The sequence below is a fragment of the Salmo salar genome, chromosome ssa18, assembly GCF_905237065.1.
Source record: "Salmo salar chromosome ssa18, Ssal_v3.1, whole genome shotgun sequence".
Lineage (NCBI taxonomy): Eukaryota > Metazoa > Chordata > Actinopteri > Salmoniformes > Salmonidae > Salmo > Salmo salar.
In genome coordinates this window covers 66,188,774-66,207,249 of record NC_059459.1, presented here as the reverse complement: position 1 = coordinate 66,207,249, position 18,476 = coordinate 66,188,774, and the positions used below count along the sequence as shown (strand labels likewise).

Genomic DNA, 18,476 nt, shown 5'->3' with positions numbered 1-18,476 from the left:
TGACACAAACCGGTGCGCCTGGCACCAACTACCATGCCCCATTCAAAGGCACTTAAATATTTTGTCTTACCCATTCACCTTCTGAATGGCACACACACAATCCATGTCTCAAGGCTACAAAAATACTTATTTAACCATTTTTTTCCGTAATCTACACTGATTGACGTGGATTTAAAAAGTGACATCAATTAGGGATCACAGCTTTCACCTGGATTCCCCTTGTCAGTCTATGTCATGGAAAGAGAAGCTGTTCATTATGTTTGTACACTCAGTGTATATATCTGTGCCATTGAAAATAGCAACATCTTCTTTATGTTGACTTCTTCAACATTTAAGTTTTAAGCAAATGTGAAAAATGGTGCTCTGGTCAAAAGTAGTGTTTTAATTGTATTGTTTTGCTGTAAAGTGTGGAAGGACGTCTGGGAGCATGTAGGGAAGTTGTTTTCAGGAGGAGGTTCTAAATGGGTGGTGGGAGGGATAAATAAAAAAATCACCTTTATAATAAAGTATTTGCAGACTAACAATAAAATACAATTCCTAATGTGATGAGTAACCGAAGCATAGGACAAGATTTGGTAGCACTGTAGCTTAAAGTAAATTGAAATACATTTGCCAAAATTATATAATTACACCAGAATTATTTTTGGGGGGGCCTACGCTACAGACAGCTACACGGATCCGCTAATACAGGTCTATTAAAGGCCCAGTGCACTACTTTTGTGATATTTATATATATACAGTACCAGTCAAAAGTTTGGACACACCTACTCATTCAAGGGTTTTTCTTTATTTTTATGATTTTCTACATTGTAGAATAATAGTGAAAACATCAAAACTATGAAATAACACAATGTTATTTAACACATATGGAATCATGTAGTAACCAAAAAAGTGTTGAAAAAAATACAATATATATATATATATATATATATATATCTATATATATATATAAATAATTGTATATATATATATATATTATTATTATTAAAAAAAAAAAAAATTCAAAGTGTGCACCCTCAGCACCCACGGCTATGGCTGAATGTACACCTCTTCAGATTAGTGGATTCGGCTATTTCAGTTACACCCGTTGCTGACAGGTGTATAAAATTAAGCACACAACCATGCAATCTCCATAGACAAACATTGCAGCAGAATGGCCCGTACTCAGTGTCTTTCAACATGGCACCGTCATGGGATGCCACCTTTCCAACAAGTCAGTTCATAAAATTTCTGCCCTGCTAGAGCTGCCCTGGTCGACTGAAAGTGCAGTTATTGTGAAGTGGTAACGTCTAGGAGAAACAATGGCTAAGCCGCGAAGTGGTAGGCCACACAAACTCACAGAACGGGACCGCCGAGTGCTGAAGCATGCAGAGCGTAAAAATCGTCAGGCCTCGGTTGCAACACTTACTATTGAGTTCCAAACTGCCTCTGGAAGCAACGTCAGCACAAGAACTGTTCGTCGGGAGATTCATGAAATGGTCCATGGCCGAGCAGTCACACACAAGCCTAAGATCACCATGCGCAATGCCAAGCGTGGGCTGGATTTGTGTAAAGCTCGCCACCATTGGACTCTGGAGCGATGAATCACGCTTCACCAACTGGCAGTCCGACGGACAAATGTGGGTTTGGCGGATGCTAGGAGAACGCTACCTGTCCCAATGCATTAAGCCAACTGTAAAGTTTGGTGGAGGAGGAATAATGGTTTGGGCTAGGATCCTTAGTTCCAGTGAAGGGAAATCTTAATGCTACAGCATATGACGTTCTAGACGATTCTGTGCTTCCAGCTTTGGGGCAACAGTTTGGGGAAGGCCCTTTCCTGTTTCAGCATGACATTGCCCCCATGCACAAAGCGAGGTCCGTACAGAAATGGTTTGTCGAGATCGTTCTGGAAGAACTTGACTGGCCTGCACAGAGTCCTGACCTCAACCCCGTTGAACACCTTTGGGATGAATTGGAACACAGACTGGGAACCAGGCCTAATCGGCCAACATCAGTGCCCAACCTCACAAATGATCTTGGAAGCAAGTCCCCGCAGCAATGTTCCAACATCTAGTGGAAAGCCTTCGCAGAAGAGTGGAGGCTGTTATAGCAGCAAAGGGGGGACCAACTTCACATTAATGCCCATGATTTTGAAATGAGATGTTTGATGAGCCATGTAGTGCATTTCAAAACAGAATGGAAGTACTTCAATCAGAATGATTTTGTTTTTAAGAGAGTGTTGTGAAAACACTTTTTGGTGTTTCAGTGCATGTAAAAGAAAGCACCAAAACACAAAATTAATGTTTTGGCAGACTGTGTCTCATTCAATCAGGATGTTTTCAATTTATAATTGGTTTATTTCATAAATATTGATTGTTGACATTCATTTTTAAAGAAGACACTGGGAAATAAATAGTTTAAGGGTAGACTTGGTCACTTATTATAGGCCACAATTGCCAGGCCCATTGTGAGATTATAAATAATGTTACAATCAAAATGTGTAGGGCTATGTAAGTTATAGCAGAGGTAACATGTGTAAATGGGTACTTCTTTACTGGTATTCATGTGAGGAGGTGGATGTGAACCCGGGTCTCCTTCTTGTCAAAACAATGCCTTAGTCCACTTAGCCAGTCTTCAGGACTGCACTGTTGTTCCGAACCACCCTTGTTACACTGAGCACATGGGGCCCGATTCAGACTTGAGATAAGTAGACTTAACATAGAATCAATAAAGCAAGGACTTCAATTCATGTTAAATCACCTTATCTTAAAGGGGCAATCCGTAGTAGCTACATCGGTTTTTGGACATATACATTAATGATATGTACCCATTGATTCTTGAAGAATATAACTTATAACTTAACTTCATAAGGCATTTGCCTTATGAGCTTAGTTCAACCGTAGTATCCCATCAGAATCCAAAATATAAGCTTGTCTTACTCCAATGTTTGTAAACAAAGAAAATTTAACACACTCTGTATATAAACCCTGTAAAACATGGTTAAAACTATAATTTATATGTCATGGATGGTCAGTCCTTGCATCCACAGCTCTGTCTATGAATCCCTCAGCTTTTTAGCGAAACCGTGGCGGGGAGTACGCTTTGTTAAGTCTGAATAGGGCCAATAGAGAATATTTATATCTGAAATTCCACCTTTATTGTTTCTGTGCTTTGTTTAGACCGATTATAAACAGGAGGAGACAGATAAGGAGTGAAAGTTGGACAGGCAGAAGTGGGAAATTAACCCTCGAATCGGCTGCAGTAAAATTGTACATTTCTTTGGAATTTCACCCACTCAATCACACAGCCACATACTGTGTGAGGATCTTGGGCTCCAATATCAGATGCAAAATGTGAATTTCAATCATTGTGCTGCCGCACATTTCAGAATTCACCTAGTCTGAGGCATGGAGGTGTAGAGAGGGTATTCGTGGCAGGTTTGCCCTCTAGCAAACTCTATGGTCAAGTATTAAAACAGGCAAATTTGTGTGCACCTCCCCTGTATTTGGGTCCTTCATGAATTCAGGATGGTAAGAGCAGAAGTGTTATGCAACCAGAAATAAACAAGTAGTAGCTAGAACGCATGGGTGATTCACATTGTACTATGTAAACAGAAGACATCCAATAAGGAAAAACCAAGAAGGAACATATACAGTTGAAGTTGGAAATTTACATGCACCTTAGCCAAATACATTTAAACTCAGTTTCACAATTCCTGACATTTAATCCTACAAAAAATTCCCTGACTTAGGTCAGTTAGGATCACCACTTTAGGAATGTAAAATGTCAGAATAATAGTAGAGAGAATGATTTATTTCAGCTTATAGTTCTTTCATCACATTCCCAGTGGATCAGAAGTTTACATACACTCAATTAGTATTTGGTAGCATTGCCTTTAAATTGTTTTACTTGGGTCAAACATTTAGGGTAGCCTTCCACAAGCTTCCCACAATAAGTTGGGTGAATTTTGGCCCATTCCTCCTGACAGAGCTGGTGTAACTGAGTCAGGTTTATAGGCCTCCTTGCTCGCAAATGCTTTTTCAGTTCTGCCCACAAATTTTATATAGGCTTGAGGTCAGGGCTTTGTGATGACCACTCCAATACCTTGACTTTGTTGTCCTTAAGCCATTTTGCAACAACTTTGGAAGTATGCTTGGGGTCACTGTCCATTTGGAAGACCCATTCGCGACCAAGTATTAACTTCCTGACTGATGTCTTGAGATGTTGCTTCAATATATCCACATAATTTTCCATCTCCATGATGCCATCTATTTTGTGAAGTGCACCAGTCCCCCCTGCAGCAAAGCACCCCTACAACATGATGCTGCCACCCCCGTACTTTCCCACCATAGAACGAGTCACCTTCCTGAGCGGTATGACGGCTGCGTGGTCCCATGGTGTTTATACTTGCGTACTATTGTTTGTACAGATGAACGTGGTACCTTCAGGTGTTTGGAAATTGCTCCCAAGGATGAACCAGACTTGTGGAGGTCTACCATTTTTTTCTGCGGTCTTGGCTGATTTCTTTTGATTTCCCCATGATGTCAAGCAAATAGGTACTGAGTGTGAAGGTAGACCTTGAAATACATCCACAGGTCCACCTCCAATTGACTCAAATGATGTCAATTAGCCTTCCAGAAGCTTCTAAAGCCATGTCATCATTTCCTGGAATTGTCCAAGCTGTTTAAAGGCACAGTCAACTTAGTGTATGTAAACTTCTGACCCACTGGAATTGTGATACAGTGAATTATTAGAGAAATAATCTGTCTGTAAACAATTGTTGGAAAAAGTACTTGTGTCATGTACAAAGTAGATGTCCTAACAGACTTACCAAAACTATAGTTTGTTAACAAGAAATGTGTGGAGTGGTTGAAACACGGGTTTTAATGACTCCAACCTAAGTGTATGTAAACTTCCGACTTCAACTGTAAATAACTTAATTTGGGTAAGGAAATGTTCAGCCTATAATTAGTTAACTAGAAAATGTATATTTAAAACACATTTAATTAGCTAGCTAATTTCAAGCTGCTAGCACGCAAGCTAAAGTTATTAGCTGGCTGGCTTTGGGCTTAACATTTCTAGCTATGCTTAGCTGACATTAGTTGCTATTTGCTAGCCACAAGATTGTAACGTTTTTCAGGTTTCAGTTGTCTGATATGTCACTCGTATATATGTTTTACAAATACATTTAAAAAAAAAACAGGACAAATCTAACAGGGCACATGCCCTTGTATCCTCTATGGGCATGACGCCTCTGGCTGAGAGCACACCAAACACACAGATGAAACTCTCCAAAACAATCCAAGAAAGTATGTGTCAATGAAACATTGTGTTCTCACGTTTATCACATTAAAGAAGGTAAAATAAATTCTCTCAACAAGAGCATTTTGTTTTGTGTAGCATTTCGGCCGTTAATGCTAATAGTCCGAGCCAAACAGCCATTTTGATTCATTTATCAATTTTCATGATGCTACATGTAGTTATTAATTGACACGTCATTGTTTGCCCCTTTCGAGCACTTGTTTTTATGCAAATGAAGGCCTGCTTTAGTTAATACTGCTGGCTTGTTTGCCTACTAGCTTTACCTACTGTTTGATGTGTGACCCACATGTTAAACACTAAATACCACTGCCAATTTAGCCTGTTCTAGCATTGGCCTACCACAATACATGTTAGATGCTACAATATATACCACTTCCAATTTAGCCTGTTCTAGCATTGGCCTACCACACCACATGTTATTGCATCCTACTTTTGACATTCATATTGTTATCTTGTTGCTATATTTGCATAGCTTAATCACGTAGGCATTTTGCATATTTCTATTAATGTTTAATACTTGTGTTATGACAAGGAACATAGGTGGAACATAGGTGTTCCTTTTGTCCAGCTGGGAAAGGGCAGTGTGGAGTGCGATTGCATCATTTGTGGATCTGTTGGGGCGGTACAAGAATTAGAGTGGGTCTAGGATATCCGAGAGGATGCTGTTGATGTGAGCCCTGACAAGCCTTTCAAAGCACTTCATGGCTACCAACGTGAGTGCTACGGGGCAGTAATCATTTAGGCAGGTTACCTTCACTTCCTTGGGCACAGGGATAATGGTGGTCTGCTTGAAACATGTAGGTATTACAGACTCAGTCAGGGAGAGGTTGAAAATGTCAGTGAAGACACTTGCCAGTTGGTCCGCGCATGCTTTGAGTACACGTCCTGGTAATCCATCTGGCCCGTGGCTTTGTGAATGTTGGCCTGTTTAAAGGTCTTGCTCACATCGGCTACCGAGATCGTTATCACACAGTCATCCAGAACAGCTGGTGCTCTTGTGCATGCTTCAGTGTTGCTTGCCTCGAAGCGAGCATAAAAGGCATTTACCTCATCTAGTAGTCTGGGCAGCTCACGTCTGGGTTTCCTTTTGTAGTCCGTAATAGTTTTCAAGCCCTGCCACATCCGACCAGCGTCAGAGCCGGTGTAGTAGGATTCAATCTTAATCCTGTATTGACGCTTTGCTTGTTTGATGGTTAGTCTGAGGGCATAGCGGGATTTCTTATAAGCGTCTGGATTAGTCTCCCGCTCCTTGAAAGCGGAAGCTCTAACTTGTTAATTTGTGTTTTCACAAAACTGTTTTCTTGTGCCCTTTGTTTGAGCATAATACGGTACATTTGACCTTTTGGAATTACCAATGAGGAGTTTATCAGCACACCATATAAGAGTAGGGACTATGCAATAAGATGAGGGTCTCTCATTTACAGTATTTGTAAACTCCAGAAGGGATCTAATTCTGCACTACACAGGACTTGAAACACCAAGTGTTTTCAAACTTTTCCAGGTTTGTGCACCCAGACTCTGAAAGGTGTTGCACAACTCTTGATTATGTGGTGTTACAACACACCATGTCATGTTTGAGAACACCTCAGGATGAATGTTTCAGTACATCTTAAATCTGCCCCAATACCCTCACAACCATGTGTTTCAATACTCCAGCAAAGTTAAGGTTTTGTCTACTTTAGGGTGGTGACAGCTCAGTTGCCACTAGTTTTAGTGTTACAAAACACTTCATTTTAACAGTTTACTACTCCTAAAAGGTTTACTGCGCCCCAGAACTGAGGGGCCCCACCTGTGGGGAGTACATCTCCTCTGGGATAAACTCTGACCTTTCTGACGTCTATACGTCCTGCAACGCCCTCAATATGACTCATATCCGGATGGGCCGGCTCATAGGAGACCCCTTGGCCTTCATGGTGAAGCAGAGGAATAATGGTCACCCTTCATCTCCATGTGAGCTGTGACTCTAACATATGCACTGTAAACCTTAGCCGGCATATTCAACCAGATGCATTGTAATGCACTGTAAACCTTAGTCTGTCTATCTAACCTTAATGCATACCATTTTTAACCTTTTGCTCTGAATCTGAACCAGAAAGCATTTTACTTCGGTCATTTAAAGAAACAAACCAACAACAAGAAAATCCAAACATCAAGTATATCCAAAATATTTCTGAAGGTAATGGTTTACTTAAATGTAAAAAAAAGTTTATTTACAATTACAATATACTTCTCACAGGAAATTTGATGAATGAAACTCAAGTTGTCAGCCTTGTGTTTTCATTCTCTCATGACTGTGCCATGTTGTTTGTGCTACCACCGCAATAAACAGCTACTTGATTGTTTTATATTCAGCTGGTAGTCCAGTACATTTATTACATCAGCTTTTGTGTTGTATTCAATAGAACCTAATTTTCTCTAAATATATAATCATTGAATACATTTTACATGGGAACTTTTACTACAGTTGGTGTAGCCTACTTTGTTAAAAGACATTCATAGCAGAGTGTTGACTGCAACACGTCAAAAAACTGGACCAGTTCAAGGACTGTAAAGATTATTTTTCATTGATATATTATATAAAGTGATTAGTTGATTATGTAATATATTTGGTGGGAACTACTTATACAGTGAGCGTTATCAGGATGATTGTGTGTGTGTACTTAACGTTACAGTATTGTAAGTACACAATCTAATCTAAATATTAAGCTACTACAAATATTAATGATATTTCAAAGGGACAATAACGCAATAGAATATTTAATCTCAAAGTCTCTTTGGAAAGTAAAAAGTTTTGAAAACTATTATAGTCTCGGAGAACACCACCATTTTCAAATGTAATTGTTTCTCAACAATTTCCTAAATCACTTAAGTGTAAGTAAAAAAAAAAAAGGTCAGACCAATGCTTGATTTTACCTAACCCAATGAATGTTACAGAAAAATTAAATATAAATCCATTCACCGCATACTGTAAGAACCCAAACATTAAATGGCTGATATTCATAGACAGAGTTATGGATGTTTGAGGCTATATAGTGTTTGTTTAAATGTTCTTTGTTTACAAATGTTGGGAGTAAAACAAGCTTATATCTTGGGTTTTGATGGGGTACGACAGTTGAACTAAACTCATGAGGCATTTATAAGTTACTGTATATTCTTCAAGAATCAATGGTTACATATGATGATTCATTTCTAAGTCCAGAAATGGATTTAGCAACTGCTGATTGCCCCTATAAAGCATTGGAAAATAGATTCCTTGTTGATCGTTGTCAGTGCCTACCAAGTAGACACATCAAGTTTAAGGACTGATGTATCTTTTGCGAATTGCTTTCAAGCTATGCAAAAACAGAGTAGTGACAAGTAGTTGAGGCACAGTGTATAACAGATTATCATTCCAGCCCCCATTCCAAGGCTCTTCAATTTAGAGAACATACTGCTCATGAAGCAGATGGCAAGGACCACGGTTTTGATTGTGAAAACGTACATAAACAGATACAGAAAAATTCATATTTGAAATCTGACATTTATTCTTGCAGGTAATGTCTTTTGTTAGACTATGGCCCGACACCATTGTTCATTATATTACAATTCCTATTTGAGGTAGAGGCTCTCACTTGATGCTAAAAGACTCTTTGAGGCTTTTTTCTGCCTGTTCCTTTGTGATCAATTTCCAGGCAGGTGGTGTTTTTGCTGGGAGTGCGTCATATTTTCTGGCAAATTCATTGTTGAATTTTGCCATCACATATTTCCAGTAGTCTGAGGCCTCGATGCTAGGATCGGCCGGGATATGCCAGTTGGGGAAAATCTCTCTGTACTTTTTGTAAGGATGGTATTTTTGTTTTGTCTCGTAGCATTGGAATTGTTGCTCACTGAACACAGAGGAGGAGCAGATATCAGTCACGAGTTTCCTTGAGTACACAAACCTGTACTGGCCCAGACCCTGTGGTCTGTGTATTGAGGCACAGTGGTCTGTGTGGGCCTCTCCTCCTGCCTCGCACGGTGCCTTGCAGAATGGACACTGCTTCCCACAGCCGAACACTCTTTTGAAAAGAACATTCTGTGGTTTAATCCTCAATTGTTCCAGTTTTCTCTGTGCATCCACTCCCTCTTGGAACTTGGTCCTCAGGGATTGTTCCATTTCTTCAACAGATGTTTTGAGACAGTGGGCAAACTGCTCTTGTTCAGCATTATTGAGGATCATGAAGGCACTCAGAGCATCCTTGGGAATGACCAGTGTATCTCCAAGCTCCCTGCAAATGTTCTGAATGAAGTCCTCAAAGTTGCTGTTTTTCTTGGTTTGGGCCGTTGTGATGGCATCCGTTATTTTCTTGACGATTGCTTTCAGATGTTTGTCTTCCAACTGAAACATTTTTTGTCCCTTTGAAAAGCGCTCCCTGATTTGATCAAATATCCAATCCTTGACAAACTTTTCATACGAACAAATGTAGCTGTCATAGTTCTCAAAGTTTAATTCTGAAAGCAAATGTTTCAAGATTGAGTACTGGAAAAATGCACGAGTGCTGAATTGAAGGGCATTTTTTCCTGTCAGCATTTCATCAACGATATCTGGACCCAAGGAATGGGCAACACTTTCTTCCAGTGCAGGTCTGAGGCAGAGGCATGTGAATTCTTTCGCTTTTTTCTGACACTGGTCTCGTTCATTGAACAAGTCCTTGAAGTCAGAGCAGTACTTGTCTTTGTACAGATCAAGGCATCGGCGTGGGTCATTGACTTCTATGAAATGTTCATGCATTTGCTGAAATTTCCTGGCTGCAACTCCACAGATATGTAGTTTTAGTAACACTTCAAATTTGACATCAGTCTCAAGATCTTTGTTGGCTTTTAATCTTTCCTCAATCATGTGTAGGATCTCCTGAATATAATTCTCATGGTAATCTGTTTCCCTTTCCACCTGCTCCAACACAAATTGTCTGCAAGCCTCTATGAGGTTGTCAGCCATCAACTGGGTTTTCTGTGTGTGTTCATCCAAGTGAAGCCATTGTTTTACTTTCCTTACAAACCCATCAGAAGGCACTTTGAATGGCTCTTTTCCAAAATGTTCCAGCTTTACTCTAGCTATCATTTCATTCACAGAACTTCCCTTCCGGGTCAAGTTTGAACGGAGCTGGCAAAAAATCTTTCCAGTAATGTTTTTCTTCTTCAATCCTGGGAAGGACAACTGCCGCACAGTTTCATGCCACATCTGATCAAAATCTCTCTCTAGTTCCTGATCCGACTTCTCAGATTTGCTCTTCCTGCATTTCTCAATTAATCCCAGAACATTCTCTTCCAGTCTTGCTGTGTGGGTCTTCTTTATTGTGTCCAGATTGTTCATTCCCTGTCTGATCTCAGCAGCTGAATCAAGTTGATTCAGCACAGAGTTCTCCATTTCTCGTCGAAGGCTTTTTGCACTGTTGGAGAAGACCTCTCTGTACCCCTCCACTAGATGCACATGGCCTTCTGTCTGTTCATAATACTTTGTCAAGTTGTCAAGAATGGTCTTCTCCCATTTGGAAAGCTCTAGGGAAGCATCATTTTTCAATTTGTATATCAAGTCTTTCATATCTGATGACTGAGCTTTCACAGTGATTGTCCCAAAGTTGGAGATCCTTGTTTCAGCATTTGTTACCCAAGTATACATGTGCTTTCTGAATGACCATTCCCATTTGTGGAACTCAGTGCACAACTTCATGTAGGCATCAGCTACCAGGCTGTTTCTGAAGCTGAAGATGAAGTTTTCATACTTCACAGCATTCCACAAGCTTTTTGTCCACTCCAGAAACTCTGTTATGTTGTTTCCGGAGGCCTCACATTTCTCTAAGACTTCAATCATGTTTTTTTTAAACTCGTAGACGGACTCGCTGTACCCAGCGTTGACTGGTGCCATTGGAGGGTTTCCATGCCAAAGTCCAGGGATGTACCAGTTACCAGTCTCTGGGTTGTACTCCATTACATCAGTGAAGATCTTGTTCTCTTCTTTGTTTTCCATGCTGGCTGCTGCCTGGGTCATCTCGTTCAATTGCTCCAACAGTAGTTTTCGGTCTCTCATGTTCTTGTCGTGTGCCGAAACATCTGCCACATTCTGGTGGACGAACTGACACTTGGGTTTCTTTCCCACCTCTTTCATCCGGAGAAAAGCATGGACAACAATTTGAAGGATGTCCTTCATCTCGGTTGAGTTCTCCATGGCAATGTTTATTATTGTTACATCACTCAGCCCGACAACAAGTGTGGCTAGCTCGTTGTCGTGCTCAAAGCTGTCATCCAGCTGTGCCAGCTCTGGCGACTTCAGCCCTTCTGTGTCGATGATCACTACAAAGTCGCACTTCAGCTCTTTCTTGAAGTCCTCTTTGACTTTGATGAGAAGCAAGAAGGCACCTCTTGTGCATCTGCCGCTACTGACTGCGAACTGCACTCCAAACATTGTATTCAGTAGAGTGGACTTTCCTGTGCTCTGAACACCTAGAACGGTTACCACCAGGATCTTGTTCTTCGGCTGCACTAAGACATTGAGCTGATGCAGCACATCACTCACCCATCTCAGAGGTATGTTAGACGCGTCTCCGTCCACCAGCTCCAGAGGAAACCCATCCAGAAGCAGCTCAGCACATAGTTTGGGCAGGTGCTGCAGTTGTTGCCGTGACTCTTCAGTTTCTCCCAATAAGACTGAAGATTCGTACAGTTGACCCATTTCCCGCAGGAAATGTTCGGTTCCCAAAGAACTGTTTGAAATCTGTCTATCAAGGTATGCAATTTCATCTTGATTTTCAGACAAATTCTGAGACTTTTCTTTGTACAGGTCCCTAAGGCCAGAAAGGTTTTTACGAGACAGATTGTCCAGATTCATACGCATCCATTTCAAGAAGTAGGACCTTTCTAGCCCTGTGCTTGATATTGCATTTATGAAGCAGGTCATTGCCTCTGACATGTCATAACTCCTTTGCTGTTCCCTAAGTTGTATTTTGTCTGTTTGGAGTTCACTTTTGTACATCTCAATGTTCTTGTCACCAGCTTTCCGCAGTCTGCATTCCTCCTTCTCTAGACGTGCCAGCTCCTTCCAGATCTGTCCTTGCAAGGGAAGCTGTGTTTCCTTATACTGTGGTGTGTCATGAATTTTTGATGTGATTGCATCCGCATTTTGCTTGGCACTCTGACATTCTTGGCGGTCCTCATCAACAAAGATCCCAAGCTCGTGTGCCACTTCAGCCATTTGCTCCAATGGCATTCTGGACTTTGAACTCTTGATGACCTCCCAAACTGTATTTCTCAGGTTCTTCACAAAGTCTGCATCATTCATCTGTTTGGTTTTCAGGATGATGTTGCTTTTCTTCAAGTTCAACTCTGCTGCTGTTTTCTTTAAAGCATCAATGCTGAAACTCTTGCTCTGTGGGTTACCCACCAGAAACAGCTGTGCCTTGGTGTGTTGGCTGGTCAGTAGCTTGTACTTGTTGTCCAGGTTGTCAAAGAACACAAAGACTGCTGCAGAGGTCTGGCAAAGAAAGGAATATTGTGTTTCAAAAGAACTGATGTCCCCTCTCAGATTGGTTACAGCAACAGCTTCACCAAAAATATCAATGTTTCTTTTCCCACTTGGGAGGTACCAGCTTATCTCAACCAATCCATTGGATATCTTCCTTGGACTATCACCGCATTCCATGTCGTGGTGGACAAACGTATCGTGATACTGTTGGGGATTACTCAGAAGCTTGTTCAGAATCTGCGACTTGGACACAGAGCACTCACCCAATCTGACAAAAGAGACCATGGGGAGGTCAGAGAGAACAATCCTGTCTTCAACAAATCCTCTTGGGTCTGCCAATGAATGAGGCCTAAACTTCTTGACAATGTCTCGTATTGCCCAAAGCATGAGCATACACTGTTCTGTGTCACAATTGGGGAGAAGCAGGGGCACAGAAAACTGACACATTGACATTTTCAATGCCATCTCTTGCTGCAGAAAACCATTAGAGCACAGAAAGAGAGCAGTAACAATGTCTAAGGGGTTCACCACATTACTAGAATCCAGGTTATCAACCAGATTCTCCAGATCTAGCTCTATGTTGCAAAATGAAGCATCACAACTTGCCTCGCCTCCTGATGAGGTGCATTTCACACTTCTAGCTGTTACATTAACCATCATTAACCTCTTCAGAAAAGACCATGGTAGGGCTGAGAGAGTCTGAGTGGGTTCATCTGTGACGGTCTTCTCATCAATCTGCAGCACGTTGCTCAGGGTGAGCTTCTCTGTGTAGTGTTGCTCCAACCCCAGGTCCAGCAGCAAGCTCTCCAGGTGGGTTTCTGTAGACGAAAAGAGAAGGTTTTCAGATTTGACCTCCTTGGTTGACAATCAATCCATTGGAAAACATCTTCCTGTCACAATAACACAGTGTAAATTCTTAATACACTCACTTGTGCGGGCATATGTCACAGCTGACTTGCTTTGGGTCCCGTTCTTCAGCACCGTAGAGACGTGGAAGGAGTACTTGACACCTGCACTCAGACTGGAGAACGTCAGGGTGTTGGATACAGTTGTTATCTTCTGGACTTCCTCTCCGTCACAGGAACAGGTCACGAGACATGCCTCAGGATTACCAACACGTTTGTCCCAACTCAGAGACACTGATTCACTGCTGACATAATCTATCTTTATCTTTTCCGGTGGCACAGGTTCTGCAAAAAGGACAAAAAAGGACCCAATTCAATTATAACTGGAATAATGAAAACACAAGTGAAACATAATTCTCCCTGTAATGCAAGAGGACATGTATGAATCAATGTACTTACTTGTATACATGGACATTGTGACCGACGCTCTCTGATTCCTATTGTCAGTGACCGATGTGACGCTGAAAGTGTAGTCTGTCCCCGGGTACAAACCTTCCACTTCAGTGCTGTTGAATCCTTGGATGGACAGGATCTCTCTCTGGGTGTGGCAGGAGTAGGTCAATTCGTACCTCTGTGCCGGGTCAAAAGGAAGCCAGCTCAGAGAAACAGAGTCACTGCCAACATAGTGAAATGTTATATATCCAGGGGAGGAGAGCTCTGTGGGAGAGAGCAAAAAGATATGTTATAAATTATGTTTAATTTTTGGGAAAAGAATTATAGCAGCTAGGAATTGGCGCAGGTATTTGAATATCCGAATGGACGTTAGTATTTGATTACTTGTGTGAGTGTTCATTTTTTTAGGAAATAAATTGTAGGCCTATTATAACAATGAAAAAGATTTGTGTTATTAAACTAAATGAAATTATCATTTTGACATTGTTACAGACAGGGATATACCATGATATTTGAAATTCTTAATTTAATAAAACAAGTTTTTATGACAATGACTATCCATATTGAAGAGTTATCAACACAACTCTCTTTTCAGGCATGAAAAGGTTATAAATAAATGCTATTATACTGCATCATCCCTACTGTTGTTATGCTAGCAGTGAAAAACAGATACAACCAGTGACGGTTATTATCAAATACAACCACTAATGTAGTGGTAAAGAAAATGGTGGGTAACTGCTTTTGGCTGTTCGCAGTGAATAAAGTAATGCTCCGTATATTTTATGCACTTTTCCATGATCGGTGAGTAAACTCTTGAACAAAATACAAATAATTTATGTGTGTTTATCCCCCACTACACCACTGGTTACAACATAATATCACTACAACTCCCTAATATGCATACAGATGCAGTGTTTTCATGTGAATGGAAAGAAACGGATATTCGTTTTATGAAATGATAAAGTATACTCTAAGGTTGCCAATAATTCAGATTCAGTATATGTAAATGATCAAAATTCCTCTAATATGATTGAAGCACCTGCTACAGCAGCCTCCATCTGTTGAGCTTGCTCTACCTCCAGACCGTCAGCTTGTACTCTCTGAGATGTGTCCTCATCTTCCCCAAGTTTTAAGTCAAGGAATTGATCACTGGCATCATGAAATTCCTTCAAATGGAAATAAAAACATTTACAGCAGGAATTAAAGGTTTTATCCTTTGAAATTTCAGTCAATTTAATGATTTAAATATTTTCCCACATTGCAAATTGCAAAGCAATTTACTTAATAACAGAGGGCATATTTTAAGGACAACTACAGAAAGTATTCACATCCCTTGATTTTTTCCACATTTAATTGAGTTACAAAGTGGGATTAAAATACATTTAATTGTCCTTTTTTTAAATGATCCACACAAAATACTCTGTAATGTCAAAGTGAAAGAAAAAATCTAACATTTGTAAAAAAAAATAAAAAATGTTTTACAATAAATATCTACATATATACTGTATATATAAAATAAATACTCAACCCCATGAGTCAATACATGGTACAATCACATTTGGCAGCGACTACAACTGTTGAGTCCTTCTGGGTAAGTCTTTAAGAGCTTTCCACACCTGGACTGTGCAACATTTGCCAATTATTACAAAAATTATTCAAGCTCTGTCAAATTGACATGAAACTGAAACAAAACAATGACGCCTGGGGAAGAAACCAAAGGGAGTGACATATATAGGGAAGCTAATCAGGGAAGTGATGGAGTCCAGGTGAGTCTGATGACGCGCAGGTGCGTGTAACTATGGTGAAAGGTTTGCGCCATAACGAGCAGCCTGGTGACCTAGAGGCCGGAGAGGGAGCACCGGTGACACACAGAGTCCATGTAACTTATTATGTTATTTGTTAAGCCAAATTTACTATTGAACTAATTTACTATTGAACTAATTTACTATTGAACTAATTTACTATTGAACTAATTTACTATTGAACTAATTTAGGCTAAGGGGCTGAATACTTATGCAACAACTACATTTTAGTTATCACATTTTTGTTAATATTTTTTTAAATGTGATATGTTCTTCCACTTTGACATTGCAGAGTATTTTGAGTAGACAAAAACATTCAATTAAATCCATGTAAATCTCACTTTGTAACCCAATAAAATGTGAAGAAATCAAAGGGGTATGAATACTTTTGCAAGGCACTGTATATATATCGAGCTGACAAGGTTATTGATTCTGTATGATAAGTTATACAACACATTTCTATCTGGAAAGACGTATATGTGAAAGAGGAACAGAAAACCCTACCTCTTCATCTGAGGATCTGTCCATTGGCAAGGTGTCTTCAGCCGCCCCACTCCTACCCCGGTCATAGGTCACATCTTTTAGACTGTCTGGCTCTGCAACACGTTTGGGATAATTGTCACGTCCTGGCCAGTATAAGGGTTAATTGTTATTGTAGTTTGGTCAGGACGTGGCAGTGGGTATTTGTTTTATGTGGTTCGGGGTGGTGTTTTGGTAGAAGGGCGTTTGATTTAGTATTTCCGGGTTTTTTGGTTTATGGTCTGTTTATGTATTTCTATGTGTAGTCTAGTGAGTGTGTTTCTATGGTTGGTTAATTGGGGTTGGGCCTCTCAATTGAAGACAGGTGTTTTCTCTTTGCCTTTGATTGAGAGTTCTATATATTAGGGTGTGTTTGTGTTTGTCATTAGTGGGAGATTGTTTCTTGTTTAGCGTGTGTGAGCCTAACAGGACTGGCTAGTAGATCGTGAGTACGTTGTTTATTATTTTGTGTTCACTTCTGAGTTAATAAACTTCAAGATGAGCATTGTCAAACCTGCTGCATATTGGTCCTCCTTTTCCGACGATGATTTCGCTATATCGTCTGACGACGACGAAAGCCGTGACAATAATACAGTAGATGAGCTTATGTTACAATGCTAATCAAATATGTTGCAGCACATCAAAAAGATGGTGAAACACTATCAAATGTAGTTTTTTTCATTAGAAACGAAGTGGTTCAGGCCCTGAATGCTGATTGGCTGACAGCCGTGGTATATCAGACCGTATAGTTCACTGTATTCACATATGACAAAACTATTTATTTTTACTACTCTAATTTCGTTGGTAACCAGTTTATAATAGCAATAAGGCACCTCGGGGGTTTGTGATATATGGCCAATATACCCACGGCTAAGGGCTGCGTCCAGGCACTCCGCAATGCTTCGTGCAAAGAACAGCACTTAGCCATGGTATATTTAACTTAATATACCACACCTCCTCGGGCCTTATTGCTTAAATGTATTTTGTCAATAATTGAAAAAAATCACTCATCTAAAAAAAAGGCCAGAGGCTACCTACCTCTCTCTTCCTCGACGATTGCGTTGCATGTCAAGCACAACTGCTGTCCCTCCTCACAAAGCGTGTGACAACGATGACACTTCATTTTCAGAAAATGTCTGGAACACAACTGGAATTCAATAAAAATGTGCGTAACAGTGAAGTGTTGTAGTAATTTAGCCACCCCATAGAATGAATATATTTTTAAATCAATGCCACATAAACGGATCATGAGAATGTAAACAAAAAACGTAAGTATATTAACCTACCCTATCAAACATTTGCATTCGTAAAAAGTATATTAGCCTACAGCAAGCTTAGTATATAATCAGCTAATATGATATTAGATTTACAATTCCGTAGGCCTACAGGTTGTATAAACTTTCACTTCGTTAAAAAAAAGATAAAAACATAATAAGTTGCTTTGTGATTTAAGCTATTAGACAGTTTGATAAGCAAAGTTTGATGAGACACGATTTACCTGTATATCAGCATGCAGCTCAATGACAATGCATAATCAACTGTTCCAGCTACTGTACTAAATGCCATTGGGATGAACCATGTATAAGAATGAATCTGTCTATTGTGCCAGACTGACAACGTTCATGCCATCACATTTTGAAAATGTTCAGTAGTTCACTGTATTCACATATAACTTAAGCCTACACGTTATTAGAATGTAATTAACGTTAAAAAATATATATATAGCATCATTTGGTTCAGTCCGTCTATACTTTTCCTTCAGTTTCATTTCAGTCGATCGACAATAGACCACGTTGAGTTTCGTTTCGACGACGCAGATTGCAGAAAGTTTTCAATGGCACGGATTCAAGAATGGTCTTGAACATGAATGAACATTTAGCAGACTAGTTGGTGTATTGGTTAATTAAATCAAATATTATGTTCTCGAATAGAACAAGTGTAGACCATACAGTGAAATGCTTACTTACAAGCGCTTAACCAACAATTCAGTTATATGAAAAATACCTACAAAAATAAAAGTAACAAAATTATAGAGCAGCAGTAAAATAGGCTATATACAGGAGGTAGCCATACCGAGTC

At 40.0% G+C, this 18,476-nt stretch overlaps 1 protein-coding gene across 4 annotated transcripts; it reads right to left on the bottom strand.

Moving 5' to 3' along the window:
* Window positions 1-7,478: 7,478 nt before the first annotated feature.
* Window positions 7,479-18,185, bottom strand: LOC106577766 (interferon-induced very large GTPase 1). 4 transcript variants are annotated; one of them, XM_014156095.2, is made up of 7 exons: window positions 17,896-18,185; window positions 17,436-17,544; window positions 16,383-16,504; window positions 15,116-15,242; window positions 14,083-14,340; window positions 13,708-13,968; window positions 7,479-13,596 (listed from the first exon to the last, which is right to left on the bottom strand). In XM_014156095.2, the coding sequence occupies exons 2-7, from the start codon at window positions 17,518-17,520 to the stop codon at window positions 8,909-8,911; spliced, it is 5,541 nt and encodes a 1,846-aa protein (XP_014011570.1). In that variant the 5' UTR covers window positions 17,521-17,544; window positions 17,896-18,185; the 3' UTR covers window positions 7,479-8,908. The 4 variants fall into 4 exon arrangements, with proteins under 4 accessions (XP_014011570.1, XP_045557362.1, XP_014011568.1 ...); XM_045701406.1 differs by having other exon boundaries at window positions 16,383-16,474; window positions 17,896-18,184; XM_014156093.2 differs by having other exon boundaries at window positions 17,436-17,533; window positions 17,896-18,161.
* Between the last annotated feature and the right edge of the window lie 291 nt (window positions 18,186-18,476).